Source organism: Elephantulus edwardii, unplaced genomic scaffold (genome assembly GCF_000299155.1).
Source record: "Elephantulus edwardii isolate Elephantulus edwardi_28Jun2011 unplaced genomic scaffold, EleEdw1.0 scaffold00027, whole genome shotgun sequence".
Taxonomy (NCBI): Eukaryota; Metazoa; Chordata; class Mammalia; order Macroscelidea; family Macroscelididae; genus Elephantulus; species Elephantulus edwardii.
Genome location: NW_006399777.1, coordinates 1220879 through 1240491, shown reverse-complemented (window position 1 = coordinate 1240491; position 19613 = coordinate 1220879). Strand labels below are relative to the sequence as shown.

At 44.5% G+C, this 19613-nt stretch overlaps 1 protein-coding gene across 1 annotated transcript in view; it reads left to right on the top strand.

Annotated features, from left to right (window-relative positions):
* COL6A6 (collagen, type VI, alpha 6) overlaps positions 1–19613 on the top strand; it is a 118629-nt gene that overhangs the window by 69946 nt on the left and 29070 nt on the right. Inside the window, exons 23-30 of the mRNA XM_006883397.1 lie at positions 2523–2585; positions 4692–4754; positions 6010–6060; positions 8265–8300; positions 9327–9389; positions 15230–15292; positions 16493–16528; positions 16628–16664. Of these exons, the coding sequence (XP_006883459.1) occupies positions 2523–2585; positions 4692–4754; positions 6010–6060; positions 8265–8300; positions 9327–9389; positions 15230–15292; positions 16493–16528; positions 16628–16664 (412 nt within the window). The remainder of the gene's footprint in view (positions 1–2522; positions 2586–4691; positions 4755–6009; positions 6061–8264; positions 8301–9326; positions 9390–15229; positions 15293–16492; positions 16529–16627; positions 16665–19613) is intronic.

Genomic DNA, 19613 nt, shown 5'->3' with positions numbered 1-19613 from the left:
AAAGCACAAGATACATTGGTTATCAGTCGGGAAACAAAGGCACATGGGTTATCAGTTGAGAAACAACTTCTGCTTGTTTGCTCTGCCCTTCTGCTAGCCATTCTTGAAATACTGTTGCCCTGGATACATGGGTGTGGGGCTTTACTCGAGACAATGGGAAAATTCCTGAGTTTAACTTAGCTGAGAACCATAGAAACCTGAGTTTAATTCAGCTGAGAACTATAGGGACTATTTTAATTTCAATATTTTCAGTGTGAGCTAGAGGGAGGAGTCAGGATGATTCAGAGGCTTCTGCCTTGGGTTTCAGGAATAAATGGTGGTGTTCCATGAGGAACAGAATATGAGGCTAAAAATACAGTTCAGGTGAAAAATGGAGGGTTTTTACAATTAATTCCTATGGGATATCTAGTAGGCATTGTAATATATGGATTTGGCTTCCAACCGAATGCCTGGAATTACTCCAAATCTTACTGCCTTCGGTTTCAGTCCAAATCGCAATGACCCACACTGGGCAGAGTAAAACTGTGCCAAGATGGAAAATCTTTGACAGCGCCACTGACACGTCTCTCTCTGATAGAGCAGCTGGTGGTTTGATAGGCAACTTTCTGTTGGCCAGGTGCTATCTCCCTGTGCTCGCTGGGCTCCGATGGCGTTGGACCAGCAGTGAGTCGATTTCTAAGTTCGTGTGTAGACGTATACAGGAATCCGTGGAGCTCTCACTCAGGAAAGGGAGATGGAGTGAGAAAATCAAGGTCAGACTTTTCTCACTTTGTGGTGCGTGGAAATTTAAGAGGCAGAAGGGAGAAGGAGACATGCTGAAGGTTACAGAGAAAAAGTCAGAGTACCTGGAACTCGGTGGTTAACTCGATGTGACAGAAGTTAATGGGAAAATTAATTTGATGAGTATCTAATGAAAGCCAAGTAAAAGCAAAAATATCAACTGGTTGACAAGGCCATTTGGAGATAGATTCACCCAGTGTTAGGAAAAAAGCTAGGAAATAGGTTCAAGAGCTGTGAGAGTGAAGAATCTTGGAATTCTCTTTTAAGACAAAGAAGGGAGGCAGGAGAAACGAGCCATTGTGTGAAGATCATTATTAACTGCTTAGTAATCAATTCATTGTTCAATGATCCTTTCCAGAGGAGATGTGCTATATACAAATTATGGCATCTTTAATTTATTTTTAAGATTTAAAGTTTAATGTTAACATTTTTTAGTTGTTGTTGCTGTTGATTGCCTTCGAGTCAAGCACAACTCATAATAACCCTATGAACAAAAGGCCTGAAGCCCTTCTACAACTATCAACATTTATCAAAGTTCATAGAGTTTCCAGAGGCTTGTTGTTTAGGAAGTGGATGACACTCCTGCTTTCAAAACTATCAATTTGCTAAGCATCATTCTTATTACACAAAGTTGGTTTACTTACTTTTAAATTATAACAACCATGACAAAACTCTGTGAAAATTAACTCAACCCACTGGTGTTGAAGTGACTCACAAGGACCTGTTTAACAAAGAGATTTGTGTTTCTCAGAGCCCGGCTCGCAAAGGACAAGTCTGAGCTCAGTGCTTGTGTCTAGCACGGCATGAGGGTTTCTCTGAACTGGGATTTTAAAGCGTTCATGTCTGAGACTGATCCAACATAATGTACCTTCTAAAATGTTGTGAGGGATGTATTTTATTATAGCGAATGTATTTTTATGCAAAGATACAGCATATTCATCCATTTGCTTACCTTTTGTTATTTTATTCTGTAAGCTTCTACCAGCTTTCTTATTATGAAATTCATTCTTAGTATTTTAAACTTTTCTCTTACTAGCAATGGGGAATTTATTTACATTTCTTTTTTTATGTTTGCTAGGGCATACGTTATTTCTGAATATTTATCTTCTACCACCTTGGCCAACTTTTGTTATAAATGCTTATTTTTTTAGTAAAGATTTTGAGCTTTCTAATACAAAAATAAGGAGTTCTGGTGCCATGGTGGATAAATAATTGAGCTGCTATTCCAAAGGAAACAGTTTGAATCCACCAGTTTCTCTGTGGGTGAAAGATGGGCAGTCTTTTCCTGTGCAATTTTACAGCCTCTGAAAACCTACCGGAGGGTCTACTGCAGGTTGGCTCCAACTTCATGACAATGAGAGGGAGAGAACAGAATAATCTTATTTTCAAAACAAGAAGAAAGCTTAAAGCAAATGACATATCTAATGTCTTCATCAAATGTTAGATGGTTAGGTCCCATCTGCCCCTAACAGCAAACCAGTGAGAAACGGGAATTTCTCTGGAAGAGAAAACTCCCTAGGAACATGGCATCTCCACAACATCTGGCACGAATTACCGTGTTCATGTTCTTCTGTTCGCTAGTCTTTATATAGAAGTTAGGGTGCTTTTTTCCAGAGCAGGAATCAGTCCTGCCCTAGCTCTTTTTGCATCTGCACTTCATTTTCCTCTTAGGACGGACACAAAGCATTCAGAGAAAAGTTGCTCCGTGTTGTGCTGTATTTGGAATTCTTGCTTTGTTTCAGGGACCTCCAGGACCCGCAGGACAGGAGGGGAGTCCAGGCCGTTCCGGAAGCCAAGGAAAGAAAGTAGGTCACCTTCCTCACACCTGCTAATGTTGAAGCTTTTCTGCCAAAGAGAAGTGTGCCTGCTGCCATAAGCCAGTGTCCTTTCAGCAGAACCATCCATTGCCCCTACTCCATGACCCCATTCTTCGAGAGCCAACTGCTTCTAAGGACCTGGCTGTGGACCAGGATGAAGTCAGGGATTCCAGTTCAGCAGAACCTCATGAGGGGCTACACCCAACATGAACCAAAAGCCTCTAGGAAAGGGGACTGTTCTTCCCTTTCTCTCCTGCATTTCCTTTCTTCCCTCTTCTATCTTTTCCTGCCTCTCTTCTTTCCTCCATTCTTATCGACCCTTGCTTAGAACACCTTTAGACTAAAGCTCCACATCAGGTATTTGTTGTTGTTGTCAGGTGGCATCAAGTCGAGTACAACTCACAATGACCCTATGAACATATGCTTGGTCCTGTCCTGTGCCATCCACACTGTCTCCAAAACACTCAAGCCTATTGCCGAAGTCACCGAGTCAAATTAAAAAGCCTATGACTTGCATCAGACACATAATAATCTTTGACATCTTTGCCAGCACTGTGGAGAGGTGCTTTACAGCAGATTTTCCCAGTGCAACACATTTTTCAAATTTCTTGACTGCTGTATTATTGCTATTCTATATAATATTTTTTATTATTGTGTTATTACATATAATACAACTCTATTATATATTGTTGTTAAGTATCATCGAGTCAGAACCGATCCATGTCTGACCCTCCAGGGTGTTTTCAGAGGCAGTTAATCATGTGAGAGGAGAACACTTGGTGGATTTGAACTGCATTCCTTTGGGCTAGCAGTACACGTCCTAACCACTAAGCCACCAGCACTCCCTACACTGTATGTAGTAGACTGAAAGGAAGACTTAAAGTGATATCATAGAGTTAGAGGAAGAAACATCACTGAGGAAATAGATTGTGACTGGAGGCTTTAGACAATGAGCCATGTAAAATGTATGAGGAATTCTGGGTAGGAAAAATAATGTGTTAAGAAAATACAAATTTGGAAAACCCTGGGTGGCAGCACTTGAAAAAAATAATTCTATTTGGATGGCTTATAAAGAACAAGAAAATTAATGCAACTGACTTTGTTCAGCAACCAATACAGTGTTATTTGAATTTTTTATATTAACATAGCTATGGAAAGGCATTAGGTCTTTTGTTCATAGAGTCACTATGAGTTGACCTCAACTTGACAGCAACCAACAACAACAACATATATTAACATAGTCAAATTTTTAGAAGATTTTAAATAGTGTAGAAATTTGAATATGAAATTTGTGTTAGGGGAAGGTCATTATTAATGAAAGGAATTTTTAAACAGAAGGACAAAAATGGAGGAAGGAAGTATCCAAAAGCCAGCTCCAGCTCTGGGCAGCTTCAAGAAGGACCCCATAACTGTAATGACCCCAGATGTGTACCCCTTGCTTACTCAGGTTTCCAGGAAGGCAAGGGGTATATGGGAACTCTAGCAACTGCCTTTTCTGTATATCTAAAACTAACTCCAAAATGAAGAGAGAGAGAGAGAGAGTGTGTGTGTGTGTGTGTTTTCTAAAGGAGGATGGGGCTAGCCTTCCTGTGTAAACCTTCATTCCTTTTCCCTGCAAAGTTGGAACTCTTACACGTACACTGAGGTTGACCTGGTGCCCACAGTAAATGCCCCTCTAATCACAAGTCACCCTGCTGCCGAGGGGTTGGACTCCTTTGAGGAAGTTGATTCACAGACCTTCACTTGATGAATAAATCTGCTGTCTTTCAGCAGCCAGATGGTTTCCATGGATGGCCATGAGGCACAGCTCCATTTTTCTTCCACAGGACAGTGCTTCCTCCTTGAGCCCGGGAGTGGGGTTCGGGTCCCCAGGCTGCTGAGGTGGCCGTGTGTGTTACAGTCACCCCACCTCACTGAGGTGGCCTGTCCACTGAGACCCCACGAGCAGCAGCTCCCCTGGTGTGGCCGCCCCGCCTGCAGCCTGAGGACAACAACCCCGTATTGTTTTGTGTGATGCATGCAGATGCGGTTGACGGTGTCTGGTTTACACTCTGAGAACACCCTCATGTAGACGTATCTTGTCCCTCTTCACAGGGAGAACCTGGAGACCCGGGCGGGAAAGGAGATGCTGGCTTCCCCGGTCCTCGGGGCATGCAGGTTTGCATTTTGTCACTATTTGACGGGCCCTGGGACTCAGTAGATTTCTGGGGTGGTTCCCTGGCAAGAGGCCTGAGGACACCACTCCATTCAGCCGTATGATTTTCTAGAACTGAAGAGAGATGTTCTATTATCCTGAGCTTCAGTTCTTGGGCAGTGGCCTGCCTTCCCCAAGGGGGTTACTTACAGGTAGTGAACAGCGTGAGATGCTCTTGAAACTGTGAAAAGGGCACAGCCAGCCTTTGGCATCTCAATGCCTTTCTTCCAGCCTTTCCTCCCATCAGACTCTCCTCAGAGAGACCCATCCTGCTACCAGTGCTCAGAATCAAATGCTCCCCGAGGCCTCCGACAAGGGTCACACCATGACCGATGCCCAGACATTGAAGAAGATATGTTTAACTAGCCCTGTGGCATACTGTGTTATGTGTTGGGCTACCAACTGAAGAATTGGCTCTTTGAATGAGTCTACCCGCTGCTCCGTGAGAGAGTCGGCTTCAGTTAGTATTTATAGCCTCAGGAACCCTCTGGAGGACCTCATGAGTGGGAATGGACCCCGTGGAGTGGACTTGGGTTTTCGTCTATTTGTTTTAAATCTGTTCTGTTATTGTGGTGATTGTTGTTGTTAGGTGTCATCAATTCAACTACAACCCGTGGTGACCCTGTGAACACAGACCTGAACCCTGCCCAGCCTGTGCCGTCCCCACCACCTCTGATATGCTTTATCAATCCATCTTGTTGAGGGTCTTCTGCTCACTGACCCTCCTCCTTTCCCAGGATGATGTCTTTTTCCAAGGACTGGCCCTCCCTGACAGCGTGTCCAGAGAATATGGGACAAACTTTCTCTATCTTTGCCTCTCAAGAGCACCTTCGTTCAATCAGGGTTTGTAGTCTAGTGACTTGATTAGATATTAATGGATTAGAGCTAAGGTAGGAAATTCATGTGTTATCCATAAGAAATAATACCACCAGTTCCTTTTACTGTCAAATTGCTATATACACCTGGAATCATCTCATGTAATCATGATAAAAATGATATAAGTAAGTATTGTTTCCATGTGGCAGATAAAACTTAGGTGACAGTCCTGTCTAATCTCTCCCTGACAGTTGCTTTTGGCATGACTATCAGAGAATGTGGGTGGTGTGTCCCAGCAAGAGGGCTCCACTTTGAATTCTCTGTACTCACACCACAATCTGGCCATCTGGCCTGCTGCCTTGGTCTCTGGTTTGGGATGTTGATTACTGGCTCTGTTTTTAGGGCGGTGATGGCGTTCCAGGTTACGGTCGAGCTGGGACGAAAGGTGCAAAGGTGAGTTGTATCTTCTGGAAACTGTACACTTTCCATTTGTTACGGTGTGGTTCTCATTGTTGCTTGTTTACTGCATTTAAGAGGTCAAGAAGAAGGAAGAGGAGGCAGAAGACCATTTTAGACCTTTAGAAGTCTACTTTGTGAGTTTATTGTGGTACATGGTTAAAGTGATACAGGAGAGAATAGTTGGTTTGAGGAGCTGCCTACAATCCAGACTTGAAGTGGATCTTGTGTCTTTTGCAGAGGTGTGTGGCCCGGGCCTGCCAAGGTTCAGCCTGAGCGGCACATTTGAGCTTGGCTGCTACATGGCTGAGTTCACCAGGGAGCCGCTCCAAATTGTGTCCCCTGCCCGTAATATGCTTGGTCAAACCCTTGCAGAGACGCTTTGCAAGCTGTGCCAAAGTGCTTTGGGCCAAGTGGTAACTGAGAATAAAACCTTTTAACTTGACATCGGAAAGATACTTTCATATTGTTAGTGATGTTTCTGGGTTTAGGATAAATTTACTAAACCCAGTGATTTCTACAGACCAACAATAACCACTTGGAAACTATACTTTCTAAAAAGCTAATGATTATAGCATAAGTATTACATAGTTAAGACTATCTGAAAAATATGTGAGACCTTCAATCATGATTTGCTGAGATATATAAATGAAAACTTGAATAAAGGGAGAGGCAACCCAAGTTCTTCTTGGCAAGTCGAAAACATTATGTGAAGAATCAATGGAATCTTAAATGGAATCCCAGTTGAAATGATGCCAGGAAAAGTAAGCAACAAAGAAAGTTCCTCTTCTTTGAAAAAGAAAACTAATGAATCAGAACTGTCTTTTGAAATGGTAAAAAAAAAAAGGAAATAATAGAAAAGAATTTCATTATTCCATGATAGGAGATATCTTTTTTCCAAGCCTACAGACTAGGAAACTAGAAATCCTTTAAATGGAATGTATATAAGAAGTTCGGATTTGATGAAGTAATTCTATGAAAAAAATGCCAGATTTTTAAAAATCAGGATATCATTAGAAACACACTTATCCCCGTTATGCTAACATGCATAATGGAATGCATATGAGAAGTTTGAATTCTATAAAGTAATTCTATGAAAAAATGCCAGATTTTAAAAATCAGGATATCATTATAAATGCACTTATCCCCATTATGCAAACACGCATTTTTAAAACCTAGAAGAAAATATGACAGAAAATGTGTCACTATCAATTCTGAGAGGTAGCAGCTGTTTGATGTTCCTCCTGCCTATTCTTTTCATGTTATGTGTGTTTGAGAATAATAACAAAAAAATAATGAACATCATATTAAATAAATCTCTTTATTTTACTAAGAAGATATTCATTATCACGCCTACCTTTTCAACTATAGCATTTGACCAGATTTAAGTAACCAGAGGTCCATAAAATGAATGGACAAGTTCCGCCTAGCTGGTTCACTGGGTCACGGCCATCGCCGGGAGTCAAGGGGACGTGCGGGTGTCAGAGGAAGCCTGACAGACCCAGCCCTCCCACTGCTGCTGTTGTGTCCACCCACCTCATCCTCTGTGACCCTCTGCATCTACAGCATGTGAAACACGCTGCCCTTCTCCAGCCACCGATCCCCCCACAACGGCATGTCCACACCAGTGGGGAAGACCCTGTCCTTCCGGGACCCATCATCTTCCCATTGGCTGCTGGCTGGAAATGGGTGGTCAGCCCTCTCTTCAAGTCTGTCTTGTTCTGGATACTCCACTGAGACCTGGCCATCATGGATGGCCATGCTAAGATTTGAAATGCCAGTGGGATCACTAAGTGTCACAAACTGACAGTCGGGTGGTGAGCCGACTATGACACGTCCAGACGTCTCACTGAAATGCATTCAGGAAGGCTGTTTCAGAAGCATGGGGCCCAGCGACCTCCCACCGGACCTGTGATGGGCCTGCAGGACACAGAGGGCTGACAGCCGCTGCTTGGACATGTCCAGACCGTGATGGATCTTAGGAGGTCACGCTATTTTGATGACATGGGCAAATAGTTTAACTTTGAAATTTGAGTTTGTTTCTCAGGCAGTGTGATACAGTTTCTAGGTTCCAACTGTCTGGCATACTCTTGGATCAGAAACACTCAGACTAAAACAAGCCATCAGGTAGAAGAAAAAGCCCTGTGAGCATACCTGGGTGAAGTGTGTGAGATGCTCATCTTTTCTGTTGTTCACCACAGGGCCAAGAAGGCTTCCCTGGAGAAAGTGGGCCCAAGGTACAGTGAACTGCGTGTGAATCTGAGATCAACCAGGAAAGCTTCACGACTTACAGCCTGAGGTTCTGAAATGTTCCTAGAGCCGTAGAAGGACTTGCTGGTGTGCACCGTGGCATCGGAGCCAGCCCGTGGCTGACCCTCCGGAAGGCTTTCAGAACCCTTTCTTCTGTGGTGGAGCTGGTGGACTCAAACCCCATGCCTTTGTGTTGACAGTGCAACTCCTTACCGCTAAACCATAAGAGAAACGAGAAATATTCTACTTTCAGGGAAAGGAGGAAAGAAATATGCAGGCTGTTTTAAGATTATGCCTTCATATACAAGCATATGAGTTTTTTATAAAAACAAACTTTCATTTTTAATTCGTAGATAACACAATATATAGTTAGATAGATATGAGCTCTGGTGACCTAGTGGATACGGAGTTGTGCTGCCAATCCCAAGACAGGTGGTTCAAATCCACCAGGTGATCCAAGGGGAAAAGACAGGCAATCTCTCTTGTGATTTCCAGCCTCGGAAAGTGTGCTGGAGGGTCAGCTGTGAGTCAGTTCTGACTCAGTGCATAACAATTAAGCATATGTAAATTTTCTATTCCAACGTATATTTCCCCTATATATTTTCTTCTTTGTTCAGAAGAAAGATATGCAGAAGAACAAACATGTGATTTGGTTTGGCTCATTTTTGCAGTGTTTGTAGCCTATAGATAAAACCCTAGCAAGGGCGTCCACTACCAGGTTTGAACTCCTGAGCCAGGGCCTGGACTAGGCAAGTGAGAAGGCTCAGCGAGTCTCCACGGAGCCTGTGAGCCTGTGAGAGTTCGGGAAGCAAGGTGAGGAGAATGTGGGGTGCTCAGTAGCAGAAAGCTCAGAAAATGCAAACAGAAACAAAGGGGACATTTCCAAGGAGGCTGCCCGAGACAGAGAGACGTGTCAGTGTTCCATGGTGTTGGAGTGGGGCTTCAGACACACACCGAGGCTCATTGCTTTGATTATAATAATCATTTGATCTTATTTTTCTGAACTGATTTAGGGTGAAATTGGGGACCCTGGAGACCCAGGAGAAGTTGGACCCAAGGGAGTTAGAGGCAATACGGTAAGCTTCTTAGATACAGCTCCCAAAGGCTTCTAGATGTGGTGTATTGTGTTAAGAAGACAACCTAGGCATAGGTGCCTGTACCCTCATTGTTTACCCCCTAGGTCCAGCAAGAGGGCGGTAAAGCCCTTCATTAAACTATTTCCCCCATTGTAGCTGCCAAAAGACAATTCCTTTGTCTGTTTGCTTTGCTTTGTGGTAAAAATACAGACATAAAAATGTCAATTTGATACTTCTAAATGTATAATCTGGAGAAACTGATTGCTGCATTTTTCCTATTGTGTGTACATTATCACTGTGTTTTTTTTAATTTTTCCACTTCCACCAGCGTTAATAGAAAGGCACTACCCTCAGCGCACTATCTCCTTCTCGCTCCTCTCCACCCTAGACCACCACTAGTAACCCTAGATTTCTGTTGTCAGGATCCTTGGGTGGTGTTGACAGTGACTCACAGCAACCTATAGAGAACGGATGTGAACCTTGTCCTTTCCTGCACCAACCTCGAGCCCCCGCATCCTGCCCGAGCGCCCTGTGGTAGCTACGGCGCGGCTGTCTTTGCAGGGTCTTTCTCTTCTTCTCTGAACAGCTCCACAGACAGTGGAAAGACATGGACAGTGGAAGGACACAGACAGTGGAAGGAAATGGACAGTGGAAGGACACTGAATTCTATGTTTTGCTCATGTCATATGAGAGCAGCCAGAGTCTTTTTCTCTTTTGTGACTGACTTCCATCACATCATGGTATGGCCTGCTTCAGGACTTCTTTCTCTTTACAGAAAACCAATAGCAGGGCCCCACCATCTGGTCAGCTGACCTCACAGCGACCCTCCACCAGGGTCCCAAAGCTGGAGCTCTGAACCAGACCAGACTTGCCTTGTCTTTCTCCTGTGGGGCAGCTGGTGGATTCAGACCACAGACCTTTTGGTCAGCAGCAGAGCACATCACCCAGTACACCACTGTGGCTGCCGGGGTTGTGCACCGTCAGATTGGAACCAACCTGGAGCTGACCCTCCAGTGGGTTCCCAGGAAACAGAGAGGAGGGAACTGGCCATCCCGCTAAGACTGTTCCTTGCCACTAAACCCTCAGAGCTCCCTACTACATACACCAGGAGAGCTCCTGAGGGGATGAGGGACCCCCTACTGTGTGTCTAGACCACATTGGCTCAGGTACTGATATGCTGATGGAAATTTTCACAGCTTCCACCTTTCAGCTACTGTGAAGAGAGCTCTAAGGAGCTTTGAGTCAGGTTTCTGTTAGCATTTCTGCCTTCAGTTCTAGATCTACACCTTGAATTAGTATTTCAGGGCCATAGCCCTAAATTCAGCTTCTACAGACAAAGCACCACTGAACCCCCTGGTACTTAGCCAGCAGAGCTGCTAACTTGAAGCCCTCGCATGTCTGGTGGCAGTCCACTGTGGCTTCATGGGACAAAGATGGACAGTCCGCTCCTGATATACAACCTCGGAAACCCAGCAGAGGGTCAGCTGTGAGACGGAGCCAACTCAAGAGCAGTGAGTATGAATTCAGGGCCCTTTTGGAGCAAAGCAGATTGCACATTGCAAAATACATAAGTTCAAGGAAGCTCTGGTGGCCTAGTGGCAAGAAGCTGCACTGCCATCCCAGAGGAGCATGGTTTGAATCTACCAGATGCTCTGCTGGAGAAGGGGGCAGTCTTCCGTACCAGTCAGATCCAATTTGACAGTACATACACACACAAAAAAAATAGTAAAATAAAATTTAAAAAATAATCTGTTCAACCCCATCTGCCCATTTGGTTTAGTGCAACTCATCTTTCCAACGAAGGTTTCCTATAGCTTCTTTTAATCAGATGACGCTGGCAGGTCCTCTCCCAGCTTAGCTCCAGAAGGCACCTCGTGAGCTTTGGAAGGGTCTTCCCATTTATCATGTGATCAATTTAGTCGCCGTCGTCGCACAGAGGGGACTGCCTGGTGCATCATCGACCGGCATCCACATCCCGGCTGTGCCGTGGGGTCAGTGGGTGAAGAACAGATCACCTGCATCTGCTGACTTTGTATGTCTCAGGCCATGTGCAGATGAGATGGCTGTCTTATTAACAAGGTCACGCTTCCATCACTGTCTCTCAAGACATTTCCTGTTTCTTCAGAACGACATATTCAACAATTATTTCCAGGACAGTAAGATGGCAGTGAGCAGGGGCGAGGGAAGTCTGATAAAAAGTTATGCTGGAGGTGGTTTTTCAGGTTTGTCATCATCATTAAGATCTACCTGGGATTTTTTCCCCCATAAACACTGTAACATGTTGTCAAGGGAGGCTATTCCTTGGAGAAGAACATCATGCTTGGAAAGGTGGAGGGTCAGTGAAGGAGAGGAAGACCCTCAGTGAGATGGGTTGACACGGTGACTGTAACATGGTCATGCAGTGTCTGCACCATTGGGATCAATAGATCAGAGTTGATCAGAATGGCAAATCTCCTCCAGTGCAATTTACTGTCTCTGAAAATACACTGGATGGTCAGCTGTGAGTCGGTTCTGACCCAGCGGCACACAGCAACAACAAGAAAGATGGCACAGGCGAGGACATGGCCCACCTCTGCTGTCCATGGGGTCTTCATGAGTTATACTTGACAGCACTTAACAACAACGAAGTGTAATAAGGACTGTGTGTAAACATTATTTATGTGGGGTTTAGGGGTGAGAGTTACACAGAATAAAATGCAGACTCTCCTCTTCAGCTTCTTCCTCCTTCTCCTGGGGAGAATTGCTGTCCAGCTAAACTTCTTCCCCTCACACAAGCCTTTGGATGCCTATCCTTCATGAGGTCCGAAAAAAGAAAAAAGAAGAAGACTGATAGAATTAGAAAAATAATTGGAAAAGACTTTCAAATTAATCCAGATGTCAACTACATTGAAATATCTCTCTTTCCTTTCCCTTGGCTTGATAATGAGAGAGTTTATCTTTGAACCAAGACTTTGAACTGATTTATTCTGGTTTGGCCCCGTGCTGAGAATTGGGGTTTCTACTCCAAAATCTTGTGGAAAGATACTGTGCTGGGTGAGATGAAAGGTCAGTGAATGAAAGGAAGACTTCAACCAGATGGATTGACACGTGCCTATAGCAACAGGCAGAAGTATATCAGGGATGACAAGGGTGATGTGGGGTAAAACCAAGGTGTCTCCAAACACGGGGCCAACAACATACGACTCCTAGTGTCAACAGCAGATCTGACCCCTGCCCGTCCGGCTCGAGCCTCACCTCTCTAGTATGATGCAGCCTGTGGTTACCCTCCCTGTGCCAATCCATCCTGGAGGGGGTCCTCCTCTCTTTCTCTGCCCCTCCCCCTTCCCCATGATGTCCTTTTCCAAGAGCTGGTGCCTCCTGAGAACACAGCTGACGTACAGAAGATGAAATGTCACCGGGTTTGCCTCTAACGATCGCCCTGGTTACACTTCCTCCAAGATGTGGTTGTTCTCCTGCAGTCCTTGGGATGCCAGCACTCTCCTCCAGCACCAAGCTCACAGGGACCAATGCTCCTGCTGTCCCCTTCATTCATGGGTCAACTTTCAGATGCCTACGAAGTCATGGAAAAGACCAGGGCTTGAATCAGGTGCACCTTAGTTCTTGAATGGACGTCATTGCTCTTTAGCACTTTGGAGAGGTCCTTGACCGCAGATTTCCTCAAGGCAACACTTCTGTTTCTTTTTACTATTATTATTGGTTTGCTTACAATAATTCGCATACTTCATGTTTTATTGGCACACATTGTGTTTTACAGTCTTTACAGTGTTTCATGCAATCATTCACATACATTTTATTTTGTTTAATCAATCTCTATTGATCTATGCCTATTATTACTCCATCTTTCCAAGTTCCCACTGGAACTTGCCTAGTCCTTTGCCCCTCGATCTGCCCACTAAGCTTCGTCATCCTAGTGATTTCCACCTTCCCCTCCCCCTCCCCCTTCTCCTTCCTTTTCCTTCATCCCCCTTCCCCTATCGAACATTTAGGCACATCTTACTCTGTTATCCTGTATTTTTACAATAATGGTCTTGTGCAGTATTCATCCTTACGAGACTGAGTTTATTCAGCATAATGCTCTCTAGTCTTACATGTTATTTACTATTTTATGAAATCCTTATTCCTTAGTGCTGCATAGTATTCCATTATGTGTATTAACCCCAATTTCTCAATTCACTCTATTGATGAGTATTGTGCTGTTCCCATTTTCTTGCTATTGTGAATAATGCTGCTGTGAACATCAGTGTTCATATCTCCGTTCATATCTCAGTTCTGTTTTCCTTGGGGTATGTTCCTAGCAATGGAATAGCTGGGTCATATGGGAATCTCTCTGTTCAGCTTTTTTAACAAACACCACACTTCCCTCCAGACTGATTCTACCATTTTACAATCTCACCCGCAGTGTGTAAGAGTTCCAATCTCCCCACATCTTCGCCAAGATGTATTTCTTGCCATCCTGTTAAACTTTGCTACCAGAGTAAGATGCTATCTCATTGTGGTTTTGATTTGCATCTCTCTAATTGCCAGTGATTTTGAGCATCAGTACAAATGTCCTCCTTTTTTTCTAAACTTTTATTAAAGTTTATTAATTTTAATGAACATTTACAGAGATTTTGGATTTCCATTCATCCATTGTTGCACTATTTTCTCTACACACACCCCCATTTGTTCCTCTTTTTTTCCCCCTTAAAAGTCTGTTTTAATTGTCCCATTGCCACAGTGCAAAGCCAGTTCTGATTAATAAATGTCCTCCTTTGTGAAGAGTCTTTTCACATATTTTGCCCACTTTGTTTTTTTGGTTTTCAGTCTTTTTCTTGTATAGGCTCTGCAGTATTCCATAAACTTTTCTTATGTTCTGTCACTTCCAAATGCTTTTCCCCAGGCTTTCTTCTCACCCTATTGGGGAAGCTTTCCGTGCGCACAGAGACTTGATATTTAGGTCCCATTCATTGACGTTATCCTCTCCTGCTTATGTATCTTTGGTTCATTGTGGTTATGTTGATTGTGGATTCTAGGAAAGTGATTATTTTGGCAACTTCAATCTTTCTCCACCTATCATGGTGGTCATTTGCCTGTTGTTCAGATGGTGAGGATTTTTGTTTCCCTTGGATGTTAAGATTATAACCTATATTGAAGGCTATACTATACAAGCCATGAAAAAAATATTTTGGTAACAATTAGTAACATAAAGGTGTCTATAATATTTATGTTAAGTTAAAAGGCTATATATATATATAATACAAGTAAGTTAAAAATGAATAAATCTTTAATGCCAAAATATATGCACTCTGTGGCATAGGCTATAGTCCATTGCACTGCAAACCCAAAGGCTGTTCCACTCTCATGGTTCAAACCCACCAGTGGGTCCATGGAAGAAAGACGGGCAATCTCTTCTCATGTGATTTACAGTCTTGGGAATCCAGTGAATGAGCCGTGAATTGGCAGTGAGTATGGGATAACTTGGAAGCAGGAGTGGCATCCACTTCCTAAACACCATGCCTCTGGAAACTAAGAACTTTGAGAAACGATGATAGTTATAGAAAGGCTCAGGTCTTTTGTTCATAGGGTCACTGTGAGTCGTGCTCAACTCAATGGCAATCAACAACAACAACAGTGGTATAACACCAAAAAAATAAGTAATAAAGATGAAAGGAGAAGACATCAAAATGTTAACAGGAATTACTTGAAAGAGAAGAGATTGCTGGGAAGTTTCTTTGTTCTATATGCTCTTTGGAAATCTCTTTTCTAAAATAAAGATGTATGTCTTTGTATCTAAGACGTACAAACACAGACACATATATGTGGATTAAAGTAATTTCAAAATAAATTCATTCTATTTTTAGGTATCTGCTAGCTTTCCAGGAGAGCCGGGAACCCCTGGGGATCCAGGACCACCAGGGCGCAAGGTACGCAGAAACCCACAAACCATACCAAGTCATGTTCCCCTGGAAAGCCAGTGCGGGCAGCCTCCATGCCCGACCGTACGTGATTTCTGGCTCTACTGTTTAGCCACTTGTTTCTGTATTTTTTCCATTTTGTGTGTGGTCAGAAAGAGGAGGAAAGATGCAACTGAAAATCAGTTGTCATCTCTTGGAAGCTGAGAGAACAGAGAGAAAATTAACAGTTGAAAATGAGATTTCTGGATTTTTGAAAAACTCTATTCTTATGTCCAGTCTCTGCTCTCTGCTCCATTCAACACACGACCTCTCAATGATGACGGTGAAAGGAAAGTGTATTATCAAAAGGTGCATCTGCACAGGATGGATTTTCTTCGGGGGTGGAGGGCAAAGGAAGTGCATCTCTGTTGTGTTTTTTCTTAATAGTTAGATTCTTATTGGTCCAAAGGTATGTTTGAGGTGAAAATCAAGCCCACCTTCATCTTTTATATCCAAGGTATACATAGAGAAATGATATATAGAGATATGATACACACACACAATTATATATACTCTTCCATGCATATACAAACTTTATATATATATACACACACATGTATATACACATTATACACATTACACACACACACACACACAGGCTGTTGTTGTTATGACCTGTCATATTGGAAACTACCCACAGCTGCCCCTCCATGTGTGTACATAAACTCACGTCTGCATGTCTCCACATGCATACACACATCTGTACGTATATGCACATGCATACATGTTGCCTCTTCAGATGGGTGATTTAAGCCTTGATCTTTTGTCTCAAAGCAATGAAGGGAACAGATTTCAGTTCAGCTCTGGCTGCGGTTTGGTGTCCAAGCTGAAAAGTGCTGGGACTGAGGCAGGCCTGGTCTCTGAGGAGAAGGGACCAGCACAAAAGGACGGTCCACGCTGACCTGGTCTGGAGTCCTAGGCCGGGTGCAGAGCTCTGTGTGAGTGTCACGTCTCCATGCAGAATTGGAGCCGGAGGAACGTGGCCTTTGGAAGCTGGTGTGCTTGCTCTTCTTCCAATGTTCCTGTTAATTAGGTGCTGAGTATCCCACCTGGATTTCTCTCCCTCTAATAGAAGAGGCCATAAATGTCGTTGCTTTCTGAGAATAATGATAAGTGCCCATTCTGACTACCAGTGTGTATCTCATGTGACCCATGTTTTTGTTCTCCTAGGGCATGAAAGGAGCCAAAGGTTGGACTTCCTTTTCCGTACGTATCTCCTGCTTCCACGTGTGCGCTGAGCATGGCCTTGGCCGTGTGCGTCTTCACCGTCTGCCAGCTAACCTCTCTCTTGTTTTTAAACTGCAGACGTGTGAGCTCATCCAGTACGTGCGGGACCACAGTCGTAAGTACCCTGCCGTAAAGGGTCACTCGGGGTGTCAGCACACGTGGAGGGAGGGCGTGGACTCTGTACCCCGAACTGAGACAATTTACCACTCTTTCTCAAAATGAGAGATGCCACTGCGTATATCTGGAGTCTGAACAGATGGGTGGCTATTAACTGCTTCTCTGACTGCCAGCTTGTCTATTTGAACTCATTCCAAGAGCTAAATAATAATATCTCGAGTGCTTTGGGTCTGATCACTTCCACTGGTGAAGTCCAGAAGCACAGAATCACATTGAACTGGCTTTCAAATGAGTCTGAGGAACTGATGGGAGCTGACAGGACTGAGTTCCCTTGGTGTGAAGGAGCCGTGATAACGGGGTGACCCTGTGTATGGCCCTGACTGCTGTCCATGGCTTCTGGAACCTTCTCTGGAAGCGTCCTTTTACCCTCTAGCAGCCGGGCTACTGGCTTTGCTTGTAAAATTACTCATTTTGTCGATATTTTCTTCACCCTGCTCCCTGCAAAATTTCAAAAGCAAAAAGGCATTTCAATTTGGCATGTGCTCTTCTAAATGTGTTTTTAAGAGCCTCCATTTCTAGCAAGACGCGTGTTATTGCCATCAAAGGCATTCCATGCACAGGATTTGGAGAACTGGCCTTTTCAACGTCCATCTTGAAATGCTTACCGACTTCCCAGATAAACAATATGATCTAGAGGTGGAGCCGAAAGTTAGCTCTGGGCATTTCTAGGGAGGAAAGCAGACCAGTTGGAGCTGGTTTCTGCGGAGCACACAGCCTCCAAGCCGGAGAGCTTTAAAACCTTCAAATCCCTGCTGACCTCAATCTGCCTGTTAGCACAATAGGATCAAACCCTTCTGTGATGGGAAGTGGATTTCTCTGTGGGGTCATGAAGCTCTGTTTGGGGCTGACCGGTGCCGCAGGCTCTCTAACAGGGTAGCCCTGCAGCCTGTGATGCCTCTGGGCAGACCCAAGTGTGATGGCCAGTACACAATGACCAGTCCAAAAGTAGACACAAAGTCACTTCACTTGGAATATTATTTAGAGCTGGACTACAGCTCACAGTGACTTCTGCATTTACAAAGTACTGTGGTAACACACAGCTACTTCCAGGCTAAGTGTCTCGGCCAGCAGAGCTGCAGCAATGAGCCAAGTGGTCCTCCACTGCGCCCCGCCCCCCCGGCCCAGCTGCCCACTGCCCCCAGCCCAGCCGCCCCCCGCATGTGCAGGTCCGGAGCACGCGCCATGTGGCCAGTGCCCCTGAGGAACTCACTCTTTGAAAGTTCATTTTCGTAAGCTGTAATTCCTTAAGTGCTCTTCTGCGGTCCAAGATTGAGAGAAGAGCCGTGTTCTCACCTTGTTGATGATCTTGAAGGACGTTGATAAGATTGACAGTCTCCCCTAAATATAGTCTGAGGAGGCACAGAGGGTTTGATTTTACTCCTGGCCTCTGGCATCAAGGAAGACCTTCCCCTAGAGTCAGTGCCCTGAATTTGGACTTTTATCTCCCTAAATTAAAAAAAAAAAATTTAAAAATTCTATTTTTTTTTATTTTATTATTTGTGTGTGTGTGTACCGTCAAATCAGATCTGACTGGTACAGGAGGAGATTGCCCCTCCTTCCCCGGCAGAGCATCTGGTGGATTCGAACCGTGCACCTCTGGGATTGTAGTTGCAGCTTCTTGCCACTAGGCCACCAGAGCTCCCCCAAAAAAATTCTATTTTTTAAAGTTAAAAAAAGAGTTCATTTTCTTATCATTTCTTTAAGTCTAAACGGTGCCCATGGTCTGTGCTCCATATAGTGCAAGTCAAGCTGGAGCGTCAGTTGCTCCAGTCAACCCACCCCTGGCATTTAGAGTGTACAGACACACAGACACTCAGACATTCAGACACACAGACACACAGATACTCAGACACTCAGACACACAGACACTCAGACACACACTCAAACAGACACACAGATGCTCAGACACACAGACACTCAGACACTCAGACACACAGACACTCAGACACACAGACACACAGACACTCAGACACATAGACACACAGACAGACACACAGATACACAGACACGCAGATACACAGACACTCAGACACACAGACACATAGACACACAGACACTCAGACACACAGACACTCAGACACACAGACACTCAGACACACAGACACTCAAACACACAGACACACGGACACTCAGACACTCAGAGACACAGACACACGGACACTCAGACACACAGATACTCAGGCACTCAGAAACTCACTCAGACACACAGACACTCACTTAGACACACAGACACTCAGACACACAGACAGTCAGACACACGGACACTCAAACACAGACACGGACACACGGACACTCAGACACACAGACAGTTACTCAGACACACAGACACTTAGGCACACAGATAGACACACGGACACTCAGACACACATACACACAGACACACAGACACTCACTCAGACACACACTTAGACACACAGACAGACTCACAGACACTCAGACACATGGACACACGGACACTCAGACACACAGACACACAGACACTCAGACCCTGTAAAAGCTGTCACTGTAGATCTACGTTGTGAAACAGCAGTTCTCTTCAGACCTAAGAGATACAGGAAGCTCCCGACAACACTGTCCCCTCCCAGGCGGGGGTTTTCTGACAGCTGACCGTAGGCTGCTGATGGACTGTCCCCAGGCCCGGGCCTTGTGGTAATAATGGTGATTTCATCAAGCTGCTAGGTGGTCTGGGAATCTTCTCAAAGATCCCACTGCTTTGATCCCTGTGTCACCTGCCCTGAACACCCAGGCAGAGACATGATTAGGTGATACAGCCCAGAGCCCTGCTCCCCACCAGGTAACACCCCGATCCCCACAGCACAGAGCCCTGCTCCCCACCAGGTAACACCTCGATCCCCACAGCACAGAGCCCTGCTCCCCACCAGGTAAC